At 42.8% G+C, this 21863-nt stretch overlaps 1 protein-coding gene across 5 annotated transcripts in view; it reads right to left on the reverse strand.

The window, feature by feature from the left end:
- Nucleotides 1-21863, reverse strand: part of arhgef39 (Rho guanine nucleotide exchange factor (GEF) 39) — a 60107-nt gene that overhangs the window by 22418 nt on the left and 15826 nt on the right. For all 5 annotated transcript variants that reach the window (XR_004608964.1, XR_004608966.1, XR_004608965.1 and 2 more), the window contains 3 exons: nucleotides 20147-20265; nucleotides 10018-10088; nucleotides 6200-6328 (listed from right to left, as the gene is read on the reverse strand). Coding sequence is in view for 1 of the 5 variants with exons in the window: in XM_034526125.1 (XP_034382016.1) it covers nucleotides 6200-6328; nucleotides 10018-10088; nucleotides 20147-20265 (319 nt within the window). In the remaining 4 variants the exon portion in view is untranslated. The remainder of the gene's footprint in view (nucleotides 1-6199; nucleotides 6329-10017; nucleotides 10089-20146; nucleotides 20266-21863) is intronic.

The raw sequence follows: 21863 nt of genomic DNA on the forward strand, positions 1-21863 counted from the left end.
ATTTAAATTCCAGAACCATCAAAATACAAACTCATGTTCTGCCGATCCATGGCCGACCCACATTAGGGTCATCGATTTCATCTTGCTTGGATTTGTTAATATTATTATATTTTTATTATTAAAATTATCGTTACATCCCGTCAGCAATCAATCAATAAATAAATAAACTAAACAAACAAGAAAGAAGTGCAATAAGCCCGTCCAATCATTTATGAGGACATCCCGCCTCAGTCTTCCCTCGGACGCCAGTCTGAGTACTAACGATAGCCATGTTCATCGTTTACGTTCATTGTGATCGTTTTGGGGGAGGGCCTTTGGAGAGAAGCCTGAATTCACGCGCTGTAAGTGTTGCTGACTTGTTGCTGACTTGTTGCTGACTTTCTCGCTAGATTTATCGACTTTAGGAGCTCGTGCTGCTACTTTTCCTGGAAAAGAGGTGGCTGGGTTTTTCAGTTGCATTAAATGAGGTAACACAAGTGTGATGGTGCACTGATGAAAGCCGTTGTATTTGCGGTGTTATGGGTGTCCGGAGAAGCGGCACAGTTTGGATCTCTGGGAAGGGAGATTTAAAACCAATCCCCAATTATCACAGTATATGATAATCTACCGAGATCTTGGAGATTATCTTTAAGCAAGAGAGCTAACCAACTAACTTGTTTTTAACTCTTCAGGCTTTTTTCTCAGCAAAGACATTCTACTTACATTAGCAGGCATCTCATTTTAGGCTTCTGTTACAATTATATAACCTGCAGCAAATGATAACAGCTGAAACTAAAAGACAATCACGTAATAGTGGAAATTAAACAATGTTCTGCTGTCTGGTCAACAACACCAACAGAATGACAACTCCTCTCTAGAGAAAAGATGGAGGCTCTGAATTATTCACTCTTACATTGCCTTCTGCTGCTCAGTTCATTTGCAGTTTTAGCCAGAGGTTGTCAACTTTCTTCTTCGAGATCTTTGAGTTTGAGTTATTGTTGACTGAAGGTACTTGCAAATATTCAAAACAGAAAAATTAAAATGTTGATGAGGGATTGAAAAGGATTTGGATTCAATACCGAATTCGGAATAATAAAACGCCACTGAACCACAAAACAAAGATAACTCACATTCAGATGGACCACCAATGCAGGTTCAACCAGCATCACTATGTCAGTGTGAAAATGGTTATAATCAGTGTCCTCGGCATCAAATTGCTGTGGAGCATACAAATAATGAGACTAACTAAGCCGTGCTGAATTGAAAAGATAAATGAGGACGAAAGAATCCAAGACGGACTCAGTAGGAGGTAAGCAGACTGTGAGTGAAGCTCTCATCTCTTTCCCCATGATTGGCAGCGACGTGATGATAGCTAATAAGCAAGAGGCTGACATTTGGATAGATAAGATGAAGAATTCTGCCTGGGTCCGGGGTGTTTTTGTAATTGCCCCAGCCAGTAGCCTGTGATTGGAGCTAGCCTGAGTGGCCAGAGCTGTGCCTCTGGGGCTTCGAGGGAACATTTTCAGGTACAGACAAGCCCACTGAGATTAAGTGGCTAGGGCCAGGCGGGGGTCAAATTGCTTTTAAAATGCCATGGGTCTCAAACCAAACCGTCAGGAAACACACCGTGACTCTCTCAGGTGTTGTGTGGAGATTGGAGCGTTGGGTGTGATCCTCCTAATGAATATTATATAAATAAAACCCTGCTTGAGCCTTATACAACCCTTTAAAGACACGGAGTAAGTTTGAATGTGTTGCTACAATCACCACTCAGAACAGGACATTTTGAATAAACGAGAACTGGAGTGGGAAATGTCCTCATGAACCAGATCCCTTGCACCCGCGGCTCTTTCCCGATTAACTGACGGACCTGGGGCTTCCATCCTTGTGGTAACTGACATATTTCACTGTCTATTCTTCCTGGCCTCATAACTGCAGTAAAAGGAAGTTTCATTAAGTTGAATGTAATGCTTTAAAATCTTTATAAGGAGGTACAAGGGCCAGGAAGCGGACTCCATTTGGATGCCCGTGTTGCTCTAAGTGACAAGTGACGTTTTCAGGTACGTATGCAAACTGACAGTAGCAGTGCAATCTGTAAGTGTGTTAGATTAGGAGACTGTAGCAGGAAAGCAAATGTGCTTGTTGTTTAAAGTCGTCCATCATTCTGTGACAGAATGTGTGATCACATGTAATGAATGCATGGGCAGTAATGCGTTACATGTTCGCTCGAGCATCAGAATGCTGCCAGTGTCCAGCGTGCTGAAACTGATGTGTTTCAGTGTGGTGATTATACAGACATGCTGGGATCTCCCACATGACCAGGAAAAGGTCTTCACCTACACAGCCCTCCTTTGCTTTCCAGTTTAGGGGGTGAGGTTTGTACTCTGGGGGGAAATAACATGGACAATAAGTGTCTTAATGTCCGACACCTATCTCTTGAAACAAAAACAACGACTTCAAGTACTTTTGTTTTGAAGAAAAATGTTAAACTAAATCCAGTGCTACTTTGGAAAGCAAACTGTAGTTTCCCTAACCTTTAAAGTTGTATCAGCTACCCCCCATCAGACCCCCTGATGGACAAAGTTGAATGAGCCAGAGGTTGGATACGCTCTGTGTGAGGAGCAGTCCCTTTGTGGACCCCGTTCTCTTCAGACCCCCTGCACACATCTGACCATCCACGGTGCTTTGAGGTTCAAAGAGCAGGAAGTGCCAAGCACTCCTCTCCGTGTCCGGGCCTTTCAGCTCCCCTTGTCAAAGAGCACCTCTGCTCTACTACAAAGTCTTTTGGGCCGGACCAGGTGTGTGGTGTGTGGTGGTGGTGGGATGGGGGGGCTGCTGAGGAAGGTGGGGCAGGAAGTAAAGATTGATCTACAAAGGGTCCCGTTCCCCCTGATGTGTCCGACTAACAGAGGCCGAGCTGCTGTGGCAGAAAGGGGGTTGAGTTTTTGAGTTTGGCCAAAGACTTCTGTTACTTTGTTTACTGAACAATACTGGCGGGATTTCACCAAATCTAGTGGAAATTAGGATTATTTAGGCGGCCCCTGTGGACAAATGCAGTAGTATTTTCTAGAATGAAGACTGCATTTCCCATGAGCGCCACCGCTTCGTATTGGAAAGAACTTCCAATATTCGTTTTCCTGCAGCTTGTGCATTCATTTTGGAAGTGAGTGAAAGAAAGAAGTCATCAATAAGTTTACTCACTTTGAAGTTCTAGACGATATAAAAACTAGTCACGTTGGTCACCATGCTGATGATCATCATAAGCGCTGCAGTGCCGGCTTTGTTCCAAGAACGCAGCTAATGTTAGCTACGTTGAAAGCGTTAGCTAGCTTTCTTTTAGGTAAATTCATATTTTGGTGTAAAACCACATTTAGCAAGGCATTTTATAAATAAAACAGCATCATTCATTGTTGTGCTTACTTTAGGAAGTCCTAGGTGTGTGTGTGTGTGTGTGTGTGTGTGTGAGCTGCCCCCTCTCTAGCTAACTAGCGACATTCCCAAATCACATACCTATTGTTTCCCATATCACATACCTATTGTTTCCCATTTATGGCTCGTTTCCACTTAGTTTTAAAACCCTTAAAACAGCTGTTACAGATGACTACCAGGTTAATTCAACATTGATAACGGATTACGTTGCTGACCTTGTTGTCAATACTAACAGCTGTTGTGTTTTATAATTCTACTTCTGCTTACTGTAGGAAACAGCTGTTAATGGTGCGTTTAGTGAGTAGCGGCGTGTCTTCAGTTTGAAGTCACTTTCCTTTTCTTATTAATGCTTATTTTGTTCTCCAACTATTGTGAAGTTCACACAGAAACCAAACGCTCTCCAGTACGACAGAGACCACCAGCAGAGCTACGAGTGAGAGAACAGACAACAACGAAACCGAGAGGAAACGAGTTGACCAAAATTATTGATCCACAATCTAATACATTTTGATTCGTAAGTGTTCATTTCAAAGTACATTTGAGAGAGAGAGAAAGAAAGAGAGAGAGAGAGAGAGAGAGAGAGAGAGAGAGAGAGAGAGAGAGATTCAGAGCCTTGCAACTCAGTTTGAAAAATAAAACTTTACAATTTGTCCGTTTGAGTTGTTGATCTAAGTATCAAGCACTACCTTTTATTATTAAAGACTACTAAAATACTGTTCTATTTTCTGTAACTAAGCAACCAGTCTCCTTCCTGTTTACACCAGAACCCACATACACGTCATGTGATATTCGTTTTCAGGCGCATGGATGGACATCTTTTTTGTTTTAAAACTCTTAAATGGAAACGTAGTCGTGTGGATGGAGCCTAAGAAAGGCCAGCCTGACATATTTACATGTCAGGAAAACAGGAAGTGGCATTATAACATATGCTGTGAAACACACTCCTGGTTGTGTATTTCTGATTCAGGATGTGGATTTTAAAATTCAGGAAATATTAGATTTCGATTAAAAAATACAAGTTGAAGCTATCTTTATGGTTTTTGTATCAGATTGTGGACTATGAATCAAAGTTCAAACATCTGAGAGGAAGAAATAAACACCCTTAGATCTGGTTATGAGAACCATTGCAGTTCCCCAGAGCCAACGAGGATGTAAATCGTCATATTGGAAAAGCTGGAGCCAGAGAATGTCTGGATTGTTTGCCTGACGAATAACTTAAATGATTAACAGGGCAACATTATTTATTTGTCGGTGAATTAACTGATAAATCTCTGAAATGTTTCAGCACTAAAATGGAGAACAAATATCCTATGGATCTGTGTAGGAAGAGCATTTAGAAATTAAACATTCAATAATTTCTGTTTCTTTGTTATTCTTAAATGTACATTAAAGTTTAATTTAATGAGGTTGTCTGATTGGCCCAAGACACCTGAGATAACAAAAACACCACAGTCAGGAACATAAAGGGACATCAATTGGAAAGAATCAATGTGAAACAGGATAGAAAATGTGAGACATCTTTGTTTCAAATTGAAGGAACAGGCAGGCAGACACAAATCTGCGGCCTCCCAAAGAAACGGGCCGACTGTCTGCTGTATCGATGTCCCATTGATTCAGGCTTTGTGTCTCACAATCGCCCCCCCCCCCCATCTCCTACAGAACTACTTAATATGTTGGAGGGGCTCCGGCGCTTCTCATCTGTACAAGGCAGAGCACTTTTCTTTTACCCACATTAGAGGCAGTGTTGGTGGGGAGGAAGGAGAGTGGGTCGGTGCGGGGTGGGGTGGTGCTGCTGCTCTGAAGTCTGCCTGGTGGGACCGGAGCTTTATTAGCTGGAGAGGAAGCCGGCAGAGTTGCGAGGGCCTGAGAACTCGGATGAGAGGAAGCTTTTGAAACTTCCCACATCGGCATTAGAGAGATGAGCTGCTATTCAGTGCTCGCTCCCAGCCTGCACCAACACATCCGCAAATACACACATGAAAAAAAAAACACTCTCATGGCCACACACACACACACACACACACACACACACACACACACACACACACACACACACACACACACACACACACACACACACACACACACACACACACACACACACACACACACACACACACACACACACACACACACACACACACACACACACACACACACACACACACACACACACACACACACACACACACACACACACACACACACACACACACACACACACACACACACACACACACACACACACACACACACACACACACACACACACACACACACACACACACACACACACACACACACACACGGCTTCCTTTTTATCTGCTGGTCCACAAGATGAGGCTGGGCTCTAATTGGTCCTGGGGGAGATTGGCAGGGTGAGCGGAGCAACGAGGAGGCCAGACAAACAACAGGAGGGGGAGTGGCAGGGAAAAAAAGGCCCACCGCTCTACAAGTAGAGAGGAAACCACAATGGAAAAGGGAAATAAACGAGGGGGAGAAGCACACTCATTCGCTAACAGTTAGCATTAATGCTCTATTAATGAAGTGGGCCCAGTGTGCGAAACACTTACGTTTCCAGCAGAAAGTCCAATGAATTCTATTGATTAAAAGCAGTCAGAACGTCTCAATACTGAACTTCATTTCCCTTCAGTTTATCTCTACTCGTCTCCCCCACATGTGTCCCAAAGGACACGCAGCAACAGATGCAGACAGGTAGAGAGGAGATGGAGGTGGTTCTTTGGTGGGGGGGGAGGGGGGATGAAAGGAATATGTGATCAGAGGCTCTAACCTGCAGCCGACACCTTCGTCTTTCGCCCTTTCAGCAGTTTCTGCACCCGGCATAGCTGCAGGTGGTTCTCATGGCACCGGCGATTGTTCTGGATACGCTGGGACACCTCGTCCACCGCGGTCACCGCCCCTGAAGGAGACACACACACTCACATTTGTTTGACCTTGCATTGATTAACTCCTTTCTGAGTTCCGCTATAATCTCTACGGGTATATATTAGACATCAAATATATAGCCATATATGATTGTGATGACATACCCAGATCTGATTTCATTATGACTCATTTAACTTGGTATTTAAAGCAGATAGCTCTCTCTGCTTGCATTACTTCTTAACAACTTCAATAGATTTCTTCCTAAATCACAATATTTATTGACATTGTCATATTCATGACCATGCCCCTAGCCAATTTTACAGCCATTGTTTGAATACTGGCTTTTATGTGAGAATTTATGGTAATCCTGATTCTAGAAGTGCACGCACTGTGATGTGACTTCTGCTGGCAGCCACCAGGGATTGACTGAATTTCACTCCTTATACATTCACCCATGTGAGCCCCCCCCCCCCCCCCCTTGGGCCAACATACTAAATAAGGAACAAACCTGTGAAGCAGTTTGCAGCCTGATTTTGCTCGATCTCATCAGCGAGAGAACTAAGTTGTGCAAATTAAAATAACCAAACAGTTCTGATTGGACCCGACGGGGGGGGGGGGTTCAGTGTGTGTTAGGACGCCTTAACATGCTCATATTAATTAGAGAATCGGCCTGGCTGTCAGTCTGTAATTGGATGCAAACAGCAGCTGCCCCCAATAAGCACGGCTCACTTTGTTAAATAAACCCATTTAGGAGCGGAGGTGGATAGGTTGGCTGTTGCTCGCCACACAAGCTGGATTCATTACAGTCAGACGACGGCGAGGGCTGTTCTCCTGCTTTTTTTACCGTCTTTCATTATGTTTTAAGTTGTAGTCCTATTTGCAAATAGATGTGACTCCATATGAAGTCTTTTGTGAGGGCTGACAAATCACAATTCAAACCTTCAATCTGACCACGGCTACCCATAATACACAGAGCCCAGGGTGGTTTAATAATGACCTACGGTCACTCAAATTCTAAATGTAACACACCGTGGGCACGTTTTAGTCACTTTTGGGTGGGGCCTAAAAAATTAGAATGTAATTTATACATTTGGTGTCTAATTCTACTCTTTTTGTCTCAGTTTAAATCATTGAAAGAATAAAAACATAAATGTAAAATAACAGGTGACCCCAGACATTTGAGCAGTAGAATGAATGAATGAATGAATATATATATATATATATATATATATATATATATATATATATATATATATTCTACTCATATTGGAAAATCCAGAAATCTTATATTTAATTATTGTACTTTATTTGTATTAATAATGTTAAATGTTGATTACATGTACAGTATATCTGAAACATTAAAATAGCCTTCTCAGTGGGACACAATAGATGTGACGCGATCTGCTAGAAGGGATGTCTCACTCTGTTGGAGTTGATGGAACTAAAAGACACGGTGACAGTTGGCTAGCTCAGTGTGAGAAGATTTCACCCCCAAAAAATGTTCACGTCACAAAAAAAATATTGTTTCAATGTTACCCGAGCACAATTAACAAAATGGTGGTTTTCATTTGGAAATATCTGATCCAACAGTACACAAAAGAAGACAAATCTGACAAATCAGCAACTTTCAGTACGAGTAGTGTTCTATTCTTAACACTATGGACACCGTGAGCCATACTGAGGAATAACACCCTGGCCCACTCAACAGAATAGCACCATAAAACAACCAATCAAACTGAATTATGCCACATGTACAGTATCTGAAGAACTCTTTCACTAACTTTTTGTTTTACAAAGCTTCACAATCACAATGCAATCATTTAAAATAGACAGTTGCATCCAATTACTGTGTTCCAGCAATAATAATTGCTGTAAACATTTAGACTACATCATTAACGCGTCCAAAATAACAACAAACAGACGGATTCTAATTTCAAGCTCAACTTTTTCCGCTTTTGTTCCGAGCACTGAAAGGAACTTGATCCTCAGGGTGATTCTTCTACACTAAAATAATCACGGCCTAATTGGCTCGCTTAACTTCACAACAATTACAATGTAAACCAAACAAGGCATCCGTGTAGACTTTTTTTCTTCCCTTTGTTGTACGTGTTTGGAATACTTTCCATTGCCTGCTTTAGAAAAACAACAACTCCTAATTACAGTATTCTTGGGCTGAGTTCTGGCCGAGGCATTAATAATACATCCGGCCCATTAGACATTCGGAAGACGTCTTCCGCAGCTCTTTATTCCATTTATTCACTATTGAGACAGTGCTTGACTTTATGGAGGGAGGACTGTTAACTTTCATTGTTAGACCTCTGACAGAGTTGGAGAGCTGCGTCAGGTCAGACTTGGTTACAGTGGAGTCAGGCGTCAGAGGGCCGTATTAAAGCGGGCTGATGAAAACTCCTGAAGCACTGCAATTACAACAATTAAATCCAGCCTGAATGCACCGCGAGGCAAAAAAGGGGAGCTTGGGGGGGGGCAAAGAAGAGGAAGAGCAAACTGACAAAGCAGCACAACAAGAGAAAACAACAACAACAAAGCCTCTTGTGATTCTATCTGCTAGTCTGCTTAAACATATACAATGTGATTTGTCTGGAATTTCTTTTTTAAATAATTCCCTTTACAATACAACCGGGACGTACGTACACACACACACACACACACACACACACACACACACACACACACACACACACACACACACACACACACACACACACACACACACACACACACACACACACACACACACACACACACACACACACACACACACACACACACACACACACACACACACACACACACACACACACACACACACACACACACACACACACACACAGTTTAAAAAAGGATCTCGTAATGAGAAGAGGAAGAGGCGATGGTGGAGCACATTTAGATATGTACCTTCATCTTAGAGTCAGGGGCTGTTTTAATTTGTAAGCAAAGGCAGCACACCAGCAATGAGATTTTAATTGATACACATAAATAATTCCATGTGTAAATTACCACTCGAGTCAGATCTGCTGTTTATTTGACGATTGAAATGAGTCATTATCGTGATTCGTGTTGATGCTGGAAGATTTTATTTATTAATATAGCTCCCGCTTAATATCCTCTGATCCGCTCCCAATTAATTATGTCAAAATCCACATCAAACTAGAACTTACACGCATATTGAGCTTTGCCTCGCTTTCCTTGTCTCCGCTAGCCTAGCCAAGCGCTGCGGTGACAAAAACAACAAATGAGGAATGAAAGGGAAAGCCAGCACTTCCCTTTGTTCCTCAAATGAAGATAATGACGACGGAGTCTGACTGCTGAAATGAAAGTCTTCACAGGTTGGGTTGTTGTTTGTTTGTTTCCCTGCTGTCGGAGGACTGGCCTTACATTCTAGAGTTGTACAGCTTTACTTAACCATCCGGTGTTCCAAACTGCTTGTCGCAGAAAAGACGCGTTTCACGGCGAGCGAGCCAAAAAGCCTTTGTGACTATTGATGTGGCGCCACGCGCTCGTCACTCGCTGTTAGGTTGCCGTCGCTGACGAACCCGTCTGGAAGAGGAGGAGGTGACAACAACATCGACCCCAGCTTCACACATGTACACATTTGAGCTTGCGGCTCCTGGCGCACTGCAAACGCACTCGGGGGTTAATCTGCAGATTGAAATGCGGGGAAACGATTATTGAGGCAGCGACACAATAAGAAAAGACACGTACTTGAAAGCTGCTGAAACTCCGGGTTGTCTGGACTCGTGTTGGCAGCCAGGTCCTGGAGGAAATGTTTATACCTGTGAGGAAACAGAAAACAAACAAGGTCACTTCTCAACACATCACTGGAAACAGTAGTCACTGGAACCACGCGCTCTTTTCATTTCCATCCAACGTTACGCCCACCGACCCCAATCAGAACCACAGCCACAGTTCTTTGTACCGTCATTGCAACAATAATGAGTGTCACTCTCAAATCAACTGGACTCTCACAATGTCTGTGATCACGCGAGAAGTGTGTAAATCACGCATCACACAAGAATCCATCTTGTCAGGCTTCAAGTAATGAGTTTGTGTGAGGTGAGCTAGAGCTCGGACCAATCAGCGTCCTGTGAGGAGCTGTGGGCAGCCAGGGGGCGTGGCTTAGGTGTGTGTGAGACGACATGCTGAGTTGAGTGCTTGTTCCAACAGCTGAAGAGGTGAGCGTATGTGCTGCAATAGCACCAGTGATCAGAATGTTCCGTCTTTGAAAGCAGAGCAGAGAACGGCACTGATGGCTTCAGAGAGTTTCATCCAATAACCTGCAAGTACAATTTAAAACGGTTCCAATGACGGCCTCTCAGAGGGTCAGGTTGTTACTAAATGCACCTCAGACGTATCAAAAAATGAAAAAAATGGTGATGACTTGAGCTCCTGATGGATGGGCTGCAGATGGAGAGAAGTTGAGCTTTGAAGTAGTGCTGGAACATGACCAGATGTGAACTGGTTTTACTTGCGCCTTCTTCAGACACCAACATTGGCAGAAAACTATTGAAACGCTGACTATTACTCCATCCAGCGATTATAAATGATGAGTGCATTGAAGAGCTATTGTGTAAAGTTTAAAGGAGACTGTGGTGGTGGGCGTGGGGAGGCTCAGATGCAGAGGGGGCGGAGAGCGTAGTGGACGACACGGCTGGTGCCTCGGAGGCGGCAGGAGAGCGCTCACACGACAGCCCCAAAGAGTACTGCAATTATTATTAAGAACTCTCGATCCTGATTTGTTGCCGTCATTGTGCTCCGGCATTACACAAGTCAGTAACGGAGAAGTGTTACAGAGATGTACTATGCTTTTCAGGTTGCTGTAACAACACTTTTACATGTTTAAAAAACAAGTCTGCATACAGCTACTGTATATTGACCCTGTGTGTGAAAAGTCTGTTCTAGCGCCCGTTTCTTTCCTGCTCCGTTCGTAAAAGCCTCCCCTGATTGGTCAGTGAGCTTTGTGGGCGTCCCTGCAGCTTTGGAACCGGTGTGAAGGCGTTTGGCTTCACTAGAACTGTGCCCGATATCTTTTATTCCACAACTTCACAATGGTGAGTGAGAGTCCCTCAACTGCAACTCGCATGCACAGCTTGCAAATGGGCTGCATGATAGCGATGGGTTCAAAGCAAGATATTAAAATGTGCACGGTCACATTTTGTTTGGTTCTGACCCCTTATGATGTCAGAACCAGCATCAAATATGGCTCACTCATTGTGACAACTTTTCTGATAGATAGAGCTGGAGAAAAAAAAGAAAGGGTTGATTTTGGGGGTAAATTTGGGTCGAAAAATCATAGAGAAGTGCATTTTGCATAATATACAACTTTAACTAAGTTCACATCCAGACTGATTGGGAGGACACAAAAATCAAAGCACAATTTAGAAAATGCAACCAATCGTCGTCCCAGTTTCAGTTTCCATCTAAAGTAAAAGTTGTGAAGAGTGTCAGCTTCCTCAGAAATCTTTATCCTTTTGACTAGGATGAGGCGACCTTGAAGTGTATTGACAATTGACATTGATTTCCACTGTCTGCCTGCCTTTGGCCTCTTTGTGCAGTCTGGGCTTGTTTTAGAGACGTGGTGGTGCCAGTGAAAGGGGCTATTAGTGATACTAGATGACCACACACCCCTGCTGCTGGTCCATGTGGTGGCATGAGCAGGATGCGACATGTGTTGGAGAGCGACAACAGTGGTGTTTGAGTGTGTGTGTGTGTGTAGAGAACAGAACAACACAATGCGGGTTCTTCCAGCTGCACTTGGGAACTTGCTTGCTTGACTAAATTTGGAAGACATCATCAACATAGAATTCAGTAATGTGATGCATTTACTCAGAACTCTTTTGGTCTTGAAATATTTGGGTATTACGGTCTGTTCCAAGTTCCAGTGTCATTAGGCAATATAATTAATATTTTTATACAGGCTGCATTATAAATATTATATAAACATATATCTCTGGCAACAGCATATACACAGGCTGCAGCTAGTAGCTCCCTCACTCGCTATATTGTTTTGTCTTGATTTGTTATTTTTCCGTCTGGAGCACTAAAGGCATATGACAGAATCCATTCATCAACATCAGGAAGCGTGGGGATTAAAGTGCAGCAGACTTTGAGATGATCACCAGCCAGACCTGCCGGACCAAACGGGACCAGTGAGGAGAACCCAGATGGAAGCTAAGGTAACGCAGCTAAGACCTAAGGCCACTCCAGCATTCTGCTGGCTATCTGATGCCCGGTCGCAGAAAAATAAGATGGAGGCAAAAAAGAGTTGATGTCCTGTTGTGGCGTCACAAATACAACTGCATTTGCCGTGCGGACAGCAGGACTCCAGAGGAACGAGAGGCGGTGGACTGTCGAGTTTTAACCTTTAAGATGGTTGTCATGTTATCTGCCCACAGAATGGATTTATTATGCTGCCGTTTATATACCTTATGATGCAAACAAAAAGAAAATGCAGTTGTTCAAATAACTGTCAATAACTCTTATTGTGAAAAAAACAGGAAGTTAAGTTAGGTGCAATGTGCAGAACACACTAATGGACGCAACAAGTGGTTTTCAGAGTCTGCACTGACAACAAACCATTTAACACGTTAAGATCTCTACTGAAACCCCCCTGCGTGGAGTGATGTATGACATCATCAGGACATCACGTGCGACAGCTGTGGGCAACACAGCAAGAATGAATAAACACCAGAAACAGACATCAGCTGTCTATGAAAACCAGACCAAAAGCACTCACAGAGTCCACTGGGAAAAGGACAAAGGTCACCGAGAAGAAATCAGTGGGTGGTCAGAGAGAGATCAGGTCACAACTTATCACCATGGCAACCAAGCAACTCCATCCTCTGAAAGAGGCCATGAGGTGTCTTTGAGGGCTTGGCCTGAAACTAAGCTGGTGGTGTGTGTGTTGAAGTTCAGAGCAGCAGGATATACGTGGAGGGTCTGTGGGTGGAGGAGGAGGAGGAGGGCCCTGTTCTTGTCGTCGATTACTCATCGGAAATGAAACGGAAGCCTAACAAGACCCAATTAAACCTCCTTCAATTAAGAGACGCTTAAAAAGAGAAATCCTTTGAATTCTTCTGCTTCTTGTCTCGTCTTGTAATAACAAACACATTACAGGCATTATTAGCGATGGATGCCCTCATTCTTATGAAAGGAGTGGAGACGGAAATCTAATTAAAGCAACTGTGGAACAAAAAGGAGCGCTCTAATGAGTATCATTGCGGCACACGTGAAATAATGTAAACGGAACTCTCTCGTTTAGCTGCCCGGTCCCGCTCATTAGCAGCAAGGCAGAATAAAGATAATGAGAGGATATCGTAATCTGAACCATGTTTACGACAGCTCAGATATTCTAATGAAGAATGCAGCTTTTGGAAAGCATGCGCTGGTGGAGGCGTGGGCCCGCCTGCCGTTGCAGCCGGAGCTGCTAATTCCTTTATAATATGCAGATGATATGCAGGCTTTTCTCTCCCTCTCTCCTGGCAGACATGTCAGGTCATTTGTGCGTTTGCGCAGACGTCAGTAAAGAAAAGAGACAAAGGAGATCCGTCTAATTATTTTACTTCCCATACATGCATTAAGGATTCAAATGTGTAATTAAGAGACAAGATGCACTGGCAGGCTTCTGCACGGGTTAGTGAACATGGCATGGGCTTGTGGGTAATTACTCAACTTTAATAGCTTGAAAAGGAAAGGAATGCACATCCGTGGTAAAAACAGAGGACTAGAGATAGTCCGCGGTCCAAACTTGAGCAATTAAAATGTAATATGAAGTGATTGTGAAGAGCCTCTTATCTTTCTGTGAAAGGGTGACTAACAAGGATTGACTCAAAGAGAAGGGAACTATGTAAATGTAGACATTAGGAAACACTTTTTAGTCAAACTGCAAGAGTGACTGCTGCAAAGAGTCAACTTAAATCAGAGAGAGGGTTTTTTGTTAATTTTGCAGGGAATTAATTAGTTCTGCCTCATGCACTTCAATGATTGCAATCATCAGTAGAGAAGCCCCCGATTTCAAAGTCAGTCGAAGCAGCTGATAACACAGGAATACAGGAGGCCAGGTGATTAACCTGTAAAAACAGTCTTGACTACAACAAATCCTGTAACTGGTAAGGGTTACCGAACTGGAGAAGGATGATGGAAAAAGGGGGCAGAGCAGCTTGATATTTCCCAGTGGGAAATCGACGGCTCTTCCAACCTCAGTAGGAGAAATGGCTTTACAATTGACTTCTCATTCACCCATTCACCGGTCACAGCCGCCAGCCTCTCATCGCTATCGAAGACACTGCCTCCTCTCCTCTACCGTCGGGGTGTGTACCACTACCGCTCAGACGTCTGCATCCAGATGCAGTCCGTGATCACACAGAAACCACACAAATGCGCTTTGTAACGCTGCCACACTGACATTTGTTGGATTCAGCCCAGGTTACTTTTTACATGATACAACTGTGGCTAAAACACATCCATTTTTCATTTGTATTCAAAACACTGAATCAAAGAGGCCCCAGTCTTCTGACAAACAAATAACAGAAGTGAATATCGAGTAACTTTTAAAGCAGTCCTTAAAGGAGGATTAACCTCAGTTCCTGGGTCAATGTCATCCTTCTGAAATTGGTAGTTCAATAACGCTTTATGGACTCATGTCCAGTCAGTAAAACCAAGAGGGTAAACGCGGTATTGAGTTCTTCTCAATACAACCCCTTTATGCAATTTGTTTTCAAATATGAATCCTTTAAGTTTGTCTGTGTCAGTTAGTTATGAGGGGCTCACATTCAATCAATCGAATCTTGAACTTCTCTTCTCAGCTATGAAGTGCGGTCTCCGTGTTCAGGGCCAATAGAATCAACTAATGATTCACAACAACAACAAAAACCCGTCTCACACCATAATCGAGGCACTTTGTTTCATTGCGAGCCTCACTTCAAACTTAGCAGTGAACCACAGGGTCAATTGACACGCAGACAATGCGACGCAAATTATGGACAGGAATACAACTCGGTGCTCAGACCATGGAGAGGAGCCACTTAAGTAAGGCTACAATTTTCAGAATTATTTCAAAAGAAATTAATCAATGCTGTGGCCTTGTGCTGGAGAACCTCACCGTGTTCAGCTGCTGGAGATGATGGAAGTACCTGAGCACATAAAGCAGTCAATTTGAAATCCCACCTTGACAATTGAAAGACTAAATCAAGCATGGCCAGCGCAGCGCCACACTTCTCAATGCTTAGCAAGTATGACAATGACCCCGAGACCTTTGGAGTTGTACGGCCTTTACATGGAGCATGCTCAGTCTCTGCAGTGGGCCGACCGCTGGGCCATTCCCTTGTTATACTTAATGGTGCTCAGCTTAGAGCGACTATATCCTAAGGCCTCCAAGCGCCGCCATCTCTATGAGAGTACCATCTCTATTATCGACACAAACACGGCCAATACAGGCAGAGAGGGCTGCTATTCACTGACACAATCAACTTGAGACCCCATCACTGTCATAATGGTGATCTCAGTGGGGAGGACGCCGACGACCGCTCCAGCCTGCTCCAGTGAATGCCACTTAATAAAGGCAATGATTTTATTCCTCCCCCAGCAGCAACATAAGTATCCACACTCCGGGCCCTGCTCGCCATCCATCATCCTTGAATGGCGATAAGTGACAACAATTTCCCCCGCTATTCCCAGCCACGAAGCCGGAGCAAGGTAAGGCACCAGCCACGGATGATTATCTGGCCGTGCCACTTAAAATCATCATACAATTAAGACACATCCCCTGAGTCTCCCAAGTTTTACCGAGATCGACAGACGAATCGATGATGATGATGATGATGGGAAGTGCGAAGAGAAAGACGGAGCTGGAGAGAATGAGGCCCACTGATTATGTGTCAGACACAAATACAACGGTGGTCAGCATCCTCTTGTGAGGAGGAGGAGAGTACTCGGTTGCATGAAAAGTAAACAGGCCTCCCACGCTTGTCCAGACAATATTCCCAAGACATTTTCAATGACCGAGAGAGAGGTGAGTAAAATATGAAATGTACTTGATGCTCGTACACATCAATGTGTTAAATCAAAGAGTTATGGTACTTTAGAGACAATATAGTTATCTTTTCAGCACCGTGCAATATTACATTTCCATTTCATGCGCAATATTAGTTTCATTAGTCTATGTGCAATATAATCTTATACTACTTTTTCAATATTCTATCTACAATTATCTGTCTCAATATCATGCTCAATATTACTTTTCTATTTTAGTCTCTATTAGACACTGGTGTTAGTATCACTTCTCATACACTTTGTATTCTTACTCTTATTGCTATTGGGTTCTACATTACAATGGTGCCAGTATGTTGTCTGTTATTCTATGGTTCACATATGTTTATATTTAATAAGCTATCTTGCCCAGCCTGAATAAATAGCATATTTTCTGTTGAATTTGTGCTATATTCACACAATGGAAACGGCAGCAAAACTGAAATAAGTAGAAGTGTCAGGATACCAGAAATGTTGTAGTGAAAATCTATGATTTTCGATACCACGTTAAAAATATTAAACAAAAACAATAAACACTTTGAGCTAGTGTTGAACAGGTTAAACAGGTACTTATTCCCTCTCTAAAATGTATTCATATTGCTGTGAAATAATCTCCTGCAAACAACTGTATTAATTCAGCTTTCTCGCTAATAACTACATTTTACGAGATGACATTTGAACACATGATAATTGACCTTGGCCTGAAGTTTACGGGAGGCCCAACGGCTAACATTAGCTGGGGTTGCTCCTGCCGATTGTTCACAATGTAGCATCATCAGGGGGATATAAACTGGGTGCGTCCCTGGAAGCGTTGATAGTGAGTTCTTAGACGGTAGTAGTATCGAGCCCTGCTCCAGTACTTATGGTATCGGAGGTATGTAGAAAAACAAGGATTATTACGTTTTCAGAAATTCAACATTGTCTTGGCACCAAAGCACTGGTTCTTGTGACATCAGTACCTTACATGATGAAGTGTATGGTGCGTCCCAAACACTTAACAAAGCTTGGAATACTGCATTTCCGAGTTTCCCGTTATCCCTGAAGTGAAGGTACAGTGAGGAACTAAAGGGAAGGAGATCCTTTGTTATCGAGCAGCAAGTAAACATGAATGAGACACACAGCAAAGTGTCTCAGATGTTAAGGTGAAGGGTCGTTCATCTCAGAGACAACTTCTCTCTACGCTGATGGAAGGACGGAACCTTTAGAGAGCTCAACTGTACATCTGTAGACACGGGAACGTGAGAGGGGCCTAATTAAGATACAAAGCAAGCAGCTTGATAAACCACTGTCAGATATCTGCTGCATTGGAAGGCACGTTTCAGCCCATTTCTCACCATTCCGCTAATTAACAGACAAGATCAAGACCGCATGAAATTACAGCCAACAAAAACTCGTGCTTAACAAAAGAGACTTTGACAGTTTCTGGACAGTCTGAGGACTTGTATGGGAGCTACATCAAATAATAATAATTACATCTGTCACAGAGACTATACATTGTGCAGTGCAGCTGGTGAAAGGGAAAACAACGAAACAGCAGAAGCAGGAGTCAAGTGTGAAATCTATGACCCATCTCCACCGTGGAACAGCACCACCATAACAAGTCCACAAACACTCAGCGTGGTGCTTTGTTCCAAAGGGACACAAGCTGGAAACATTTGAAACAGCTCACACCGTTTTCCGTTGTGATGCCCACTTCTTTCCTGTGTTTATGGAATGCCTCTGAGGTTTTCTGAGCTTCATGGAAAATAGCGGTGGCTTTTATTGATATATCATATCATCTTAGGCACAATAGAATTTGTCCCTAACCTGATGTCGCACATAATTAAATGTTTTGAAAGGGTTATCCTGGGTCAACAGAGTAGACACGTCTCAGTCTTCCAAGATCTCTTGTAGTTGGCATACAGGAAGGGTTGAGGGGTAGATGTTGCACTACTTTTAAAGCTCCACAGTATTTATAATCATCTTGAAACAACTGCTATCTTAGGATCATATTGTTTCACTTCTCTTTTGCTTTTAATATAATTCAACCACACCTATGACTTTTAAACTGCACAATACAACTACTGCTAGGGTCTTGGATTACCTTTTGTTTCAACCACAGTTTGTCAGGCTCGATAAAAACTTCAGACATTATTTTAACTAAAACTGGAGCACCACAAGGAATTGTTTTATCCCCCTTGTTAGTCTCACTCTATACAGCTGACTATAGGCAGAGCCATGTGTCCTGAAACTTCCAAAGGTTCTCAGATTACTGCGGATGATAAAAACAGGATCAATAAGATGATCAGAAAGGCTGGTTCAGTGATTGGCCTTCACCCGGACTCACTAGAGGTCACTATAGAAAAAAGAGTTTCTTTTGAAGGCCATCCACTACTCCATGTTTTTAATGGACTCAGAAGTTCATTCAGTGAGAGACTCAGGAGGCCTCAGTGTTCTACTGAACCACTAAGACGTTTTTTTGTTCCAGCAGCAGTTCGATTTCTTTTAATGAATAGCTTTAGTTGTGTTTTTTTAGATTTAGCATCTTTCTGATGTCGGTCATGTTTTATATGGCATTTGCTGGTGTTGTTTGTTCCTTGTAATGTGTTTCTTGTCTGTTGTGCACTGTGCACTGTGTCTATTGTTGTCTTATAAGTCTATTGTTGTCTGTAGGAATTTTTGGTGGAAAATGAGTTTCCCCACTGGGGATTAATAAAGTTTTATAATCTAATTATCTAATCTAGTTGCTTCCTTTCCATGTTTTTCATAACGCTGCAACTCCAAAGGGTTTACAGCACTGACAAATGCTTCGTGGAAGCATTTACAAACAGAAAACAAAGGCGGACATAGGTAGCTGACATGGCTCACAGGATTACAGGATTTTTACTAAAATAAAGTAGGATGGGAGCCAGAGCCTTCAGTTATCAAGCTCCTCTTTTATGGAACCAGCTTCCACTTTCAGTCTGGGGGGGCAGACACAGTCACCTCATTTAAGAATAGACCTAAGACTTTCCTCTTTAATAGTGCTTATAGTTAGGGCTGAATCAGGTTTGCCCTGGTCCAGCCCCTTGATATGCTGCTATAGGTTTATAGGCTGCTGGGGGACGTTTTAGGATACACTGAGCACCTCTCTCCTCTTCTCTTAACTCTGCTTCCTCCCCATTGGACCTAGCTGTGTCTGATGCCTCCTGCCTGGTGAGCCGACCTCCTGCCTTGGCCCTGCTGATGCGGGGAGAGGGATCCTCCTCTGTTGCTCTCCTGAAGGGTTCTTCACTTTTTCCCCATGAAAGTTTCTTGGGAGTTTTTCCTGATCCGATGTGAGGTCAAAGGTCAGGGATGTCGTATGTGTACAGATTGTAAAGCCCTCTGAGGATAATTTGTAATTTGTGATATTGGGCTATACAAAATACACTGAATTGAATTGAAATTGAATTACCATAAACTCCCAAGTAGTGGCACAGGTCTTAAATATAGTCCAACATTTCCCCTGTTTTCTGATCTATTCCTGTTTGCATTGAAAGCAATGTAACTGATCTACATTGCCTTTGTCGTTTTTAAAGAATCTTTGGCGTCTCTGGGATAATCTAGATTTGATCAGTCTAGTATAGTGGATTTAGAACTGGACTTGGACCAATGTGGTCTAAACAACTGTGAAATATACCCTTTTTGCATTTTAACACACTGGGCTAGGACTTTCGGGTTGAATACTTGCTGGTTTCTCCAATTTCACCTACCCAAACGTTATTAACTTAGGAAGTTATTATAACTCATATAGAAAAAGAAATGTCACATCTGGCCTTTTCATTTAAACAGAAAACAGGAATCTTACTGATCGATCCGCTGAACAGGAAGTTGAAGTAAATCCTCGAGCTTGTGGTTGTTGAACTCTGGCCGGGCTTCCTGGAGTTTCTTAAAGCGTCTGAAGGCCTTGTTTTTCTTCAGCTGGATCTAAGACAGCACACAAATGGTTGGGAAGTTATGCTCAGAGACATGCAGACACATTTACAAGACGCAACTCTGTGCTTGGCAAAGTGATACGTTCTGAGGTGCAGTTCGTTTGTTCTTGAAATCACATCCAAACAAAACAGCTTTAGACATTCCCACCCTAAATGTTCTGCATGCTTTTGACTACAAACAGACTCATAAAACATGTCCTGTACTCAGCCCAGACTACACATCATGTGCTACACCTTGTTTTATAACACTCTCTGACCAGCAACTAATCAACAAGAACATAACATAGCTCAGGAGCTGGACTCACTGTGAGCTAAGTGGAGAGATGTAGATGTTATTAAATATGCATTTGCACATCATGTCGGCGTGAGTATATGTCAACACTCGGATGTCAAAAAGACTTATCTCGTCAATCCCGTGAGTCATCAAAATAAACATTGCGGCTGTGTTTAAACAGACCCGAGGAGAGATCTGCCCGCTTTCACGGCTTTAAAAACATCAGTGTATGCCACTTAACTTTAGATGCCAGTTGTGTGTGTGTGTGTGTGTGTGTATGTGTGTCAGCTCGAGCTGGACATGGTTAGCAGACAGGTGGCGAATAAGTGGAATGATGCACATGTGAGAGGAATCACTCATCAGGCTGAGGCGGTATAGTAGTGACAGAGTAGTAGTAGCCCTCTGAGGTAACCATGAGAACGGTGATCCCTTCATTATAACTCTCTCTCAATGACACGGCTACTGTACATGTGGACTTGTGAGTTATTGCTGCACCTGAACGTGCAATATCAGATACCGGTGAAAACAACAAAAGGCACAGGTCAGAATTCCCTCTTACATCTATTTATATTGCTTTGAAACAATCTCCTTCAAACATATAGATTTATTCAAGTTTCGCCAAAACTAAATTAAATGTTCATCGATATTAATTATTATTATACTTAATTTACCAAACAGAGCGTGTACGCATCATAATGTACCTCAATGTAATTATTCAGCTAAGTGTTACAGTTTAACACCTGGTGTGTAGTACTCGTAGTGTTGGTAGTTTCAAACTGCATGAGAAGATCTTATCGTTGCAGTACCATTCCATTGAACGTCCATTCAAAATAACAGTGAATTATCACGCAGCCCAATACTTGCGTGTGACATTGCATAATGGACACTAACATTGCTTCCATGTGTTCAGAACACGTCTTCACTACATCTTGCAGACATAATGTTTGATATTTAATCGGATTCTGAAACAAAATCAGGCGGACGTGGGTCAAAGGTTACCGTCATTAGAAGACCGATCACCTCCCGCACACCTGTCACCACAACACGCCTCCCTGTTCAGTCAACTACAATTGATGTCAATCTGCAGTAGGATCAATGCAAACTTGCGGGGCTTGGTCCATAATCAATGCAATTACTCAATGTTCTGCAGACACGTCCTTCCTCTTAATTAAGACAATGTTATTGTTGATGCTTTGGTGCAAAGCTATCAACAGGACATCCCAACAGGCTGCTCCAACAAACAAAGAGCCGCTCCACCGTGATCGATGTCACTGATCAGATAAGTCGACCGTATCAGGATGTGATTCTTGTCATTT

The sequence above is a fragment of the Cyclopterus lumpus genome, chromosome 23 (assembly GCF_009769545.1).
Source record: "Cyclopterus lumpus isolate fCycLum1 chromosome 23, fCycLum1.pri, whole genome shotgun sequence".
Lineage (NCBI taxonomy): Eukaryota > Metazoa > Chordata > Actinopteri > Perciformes > Cyclopteridae > Cyclopterus > Cyclopterus lumpus.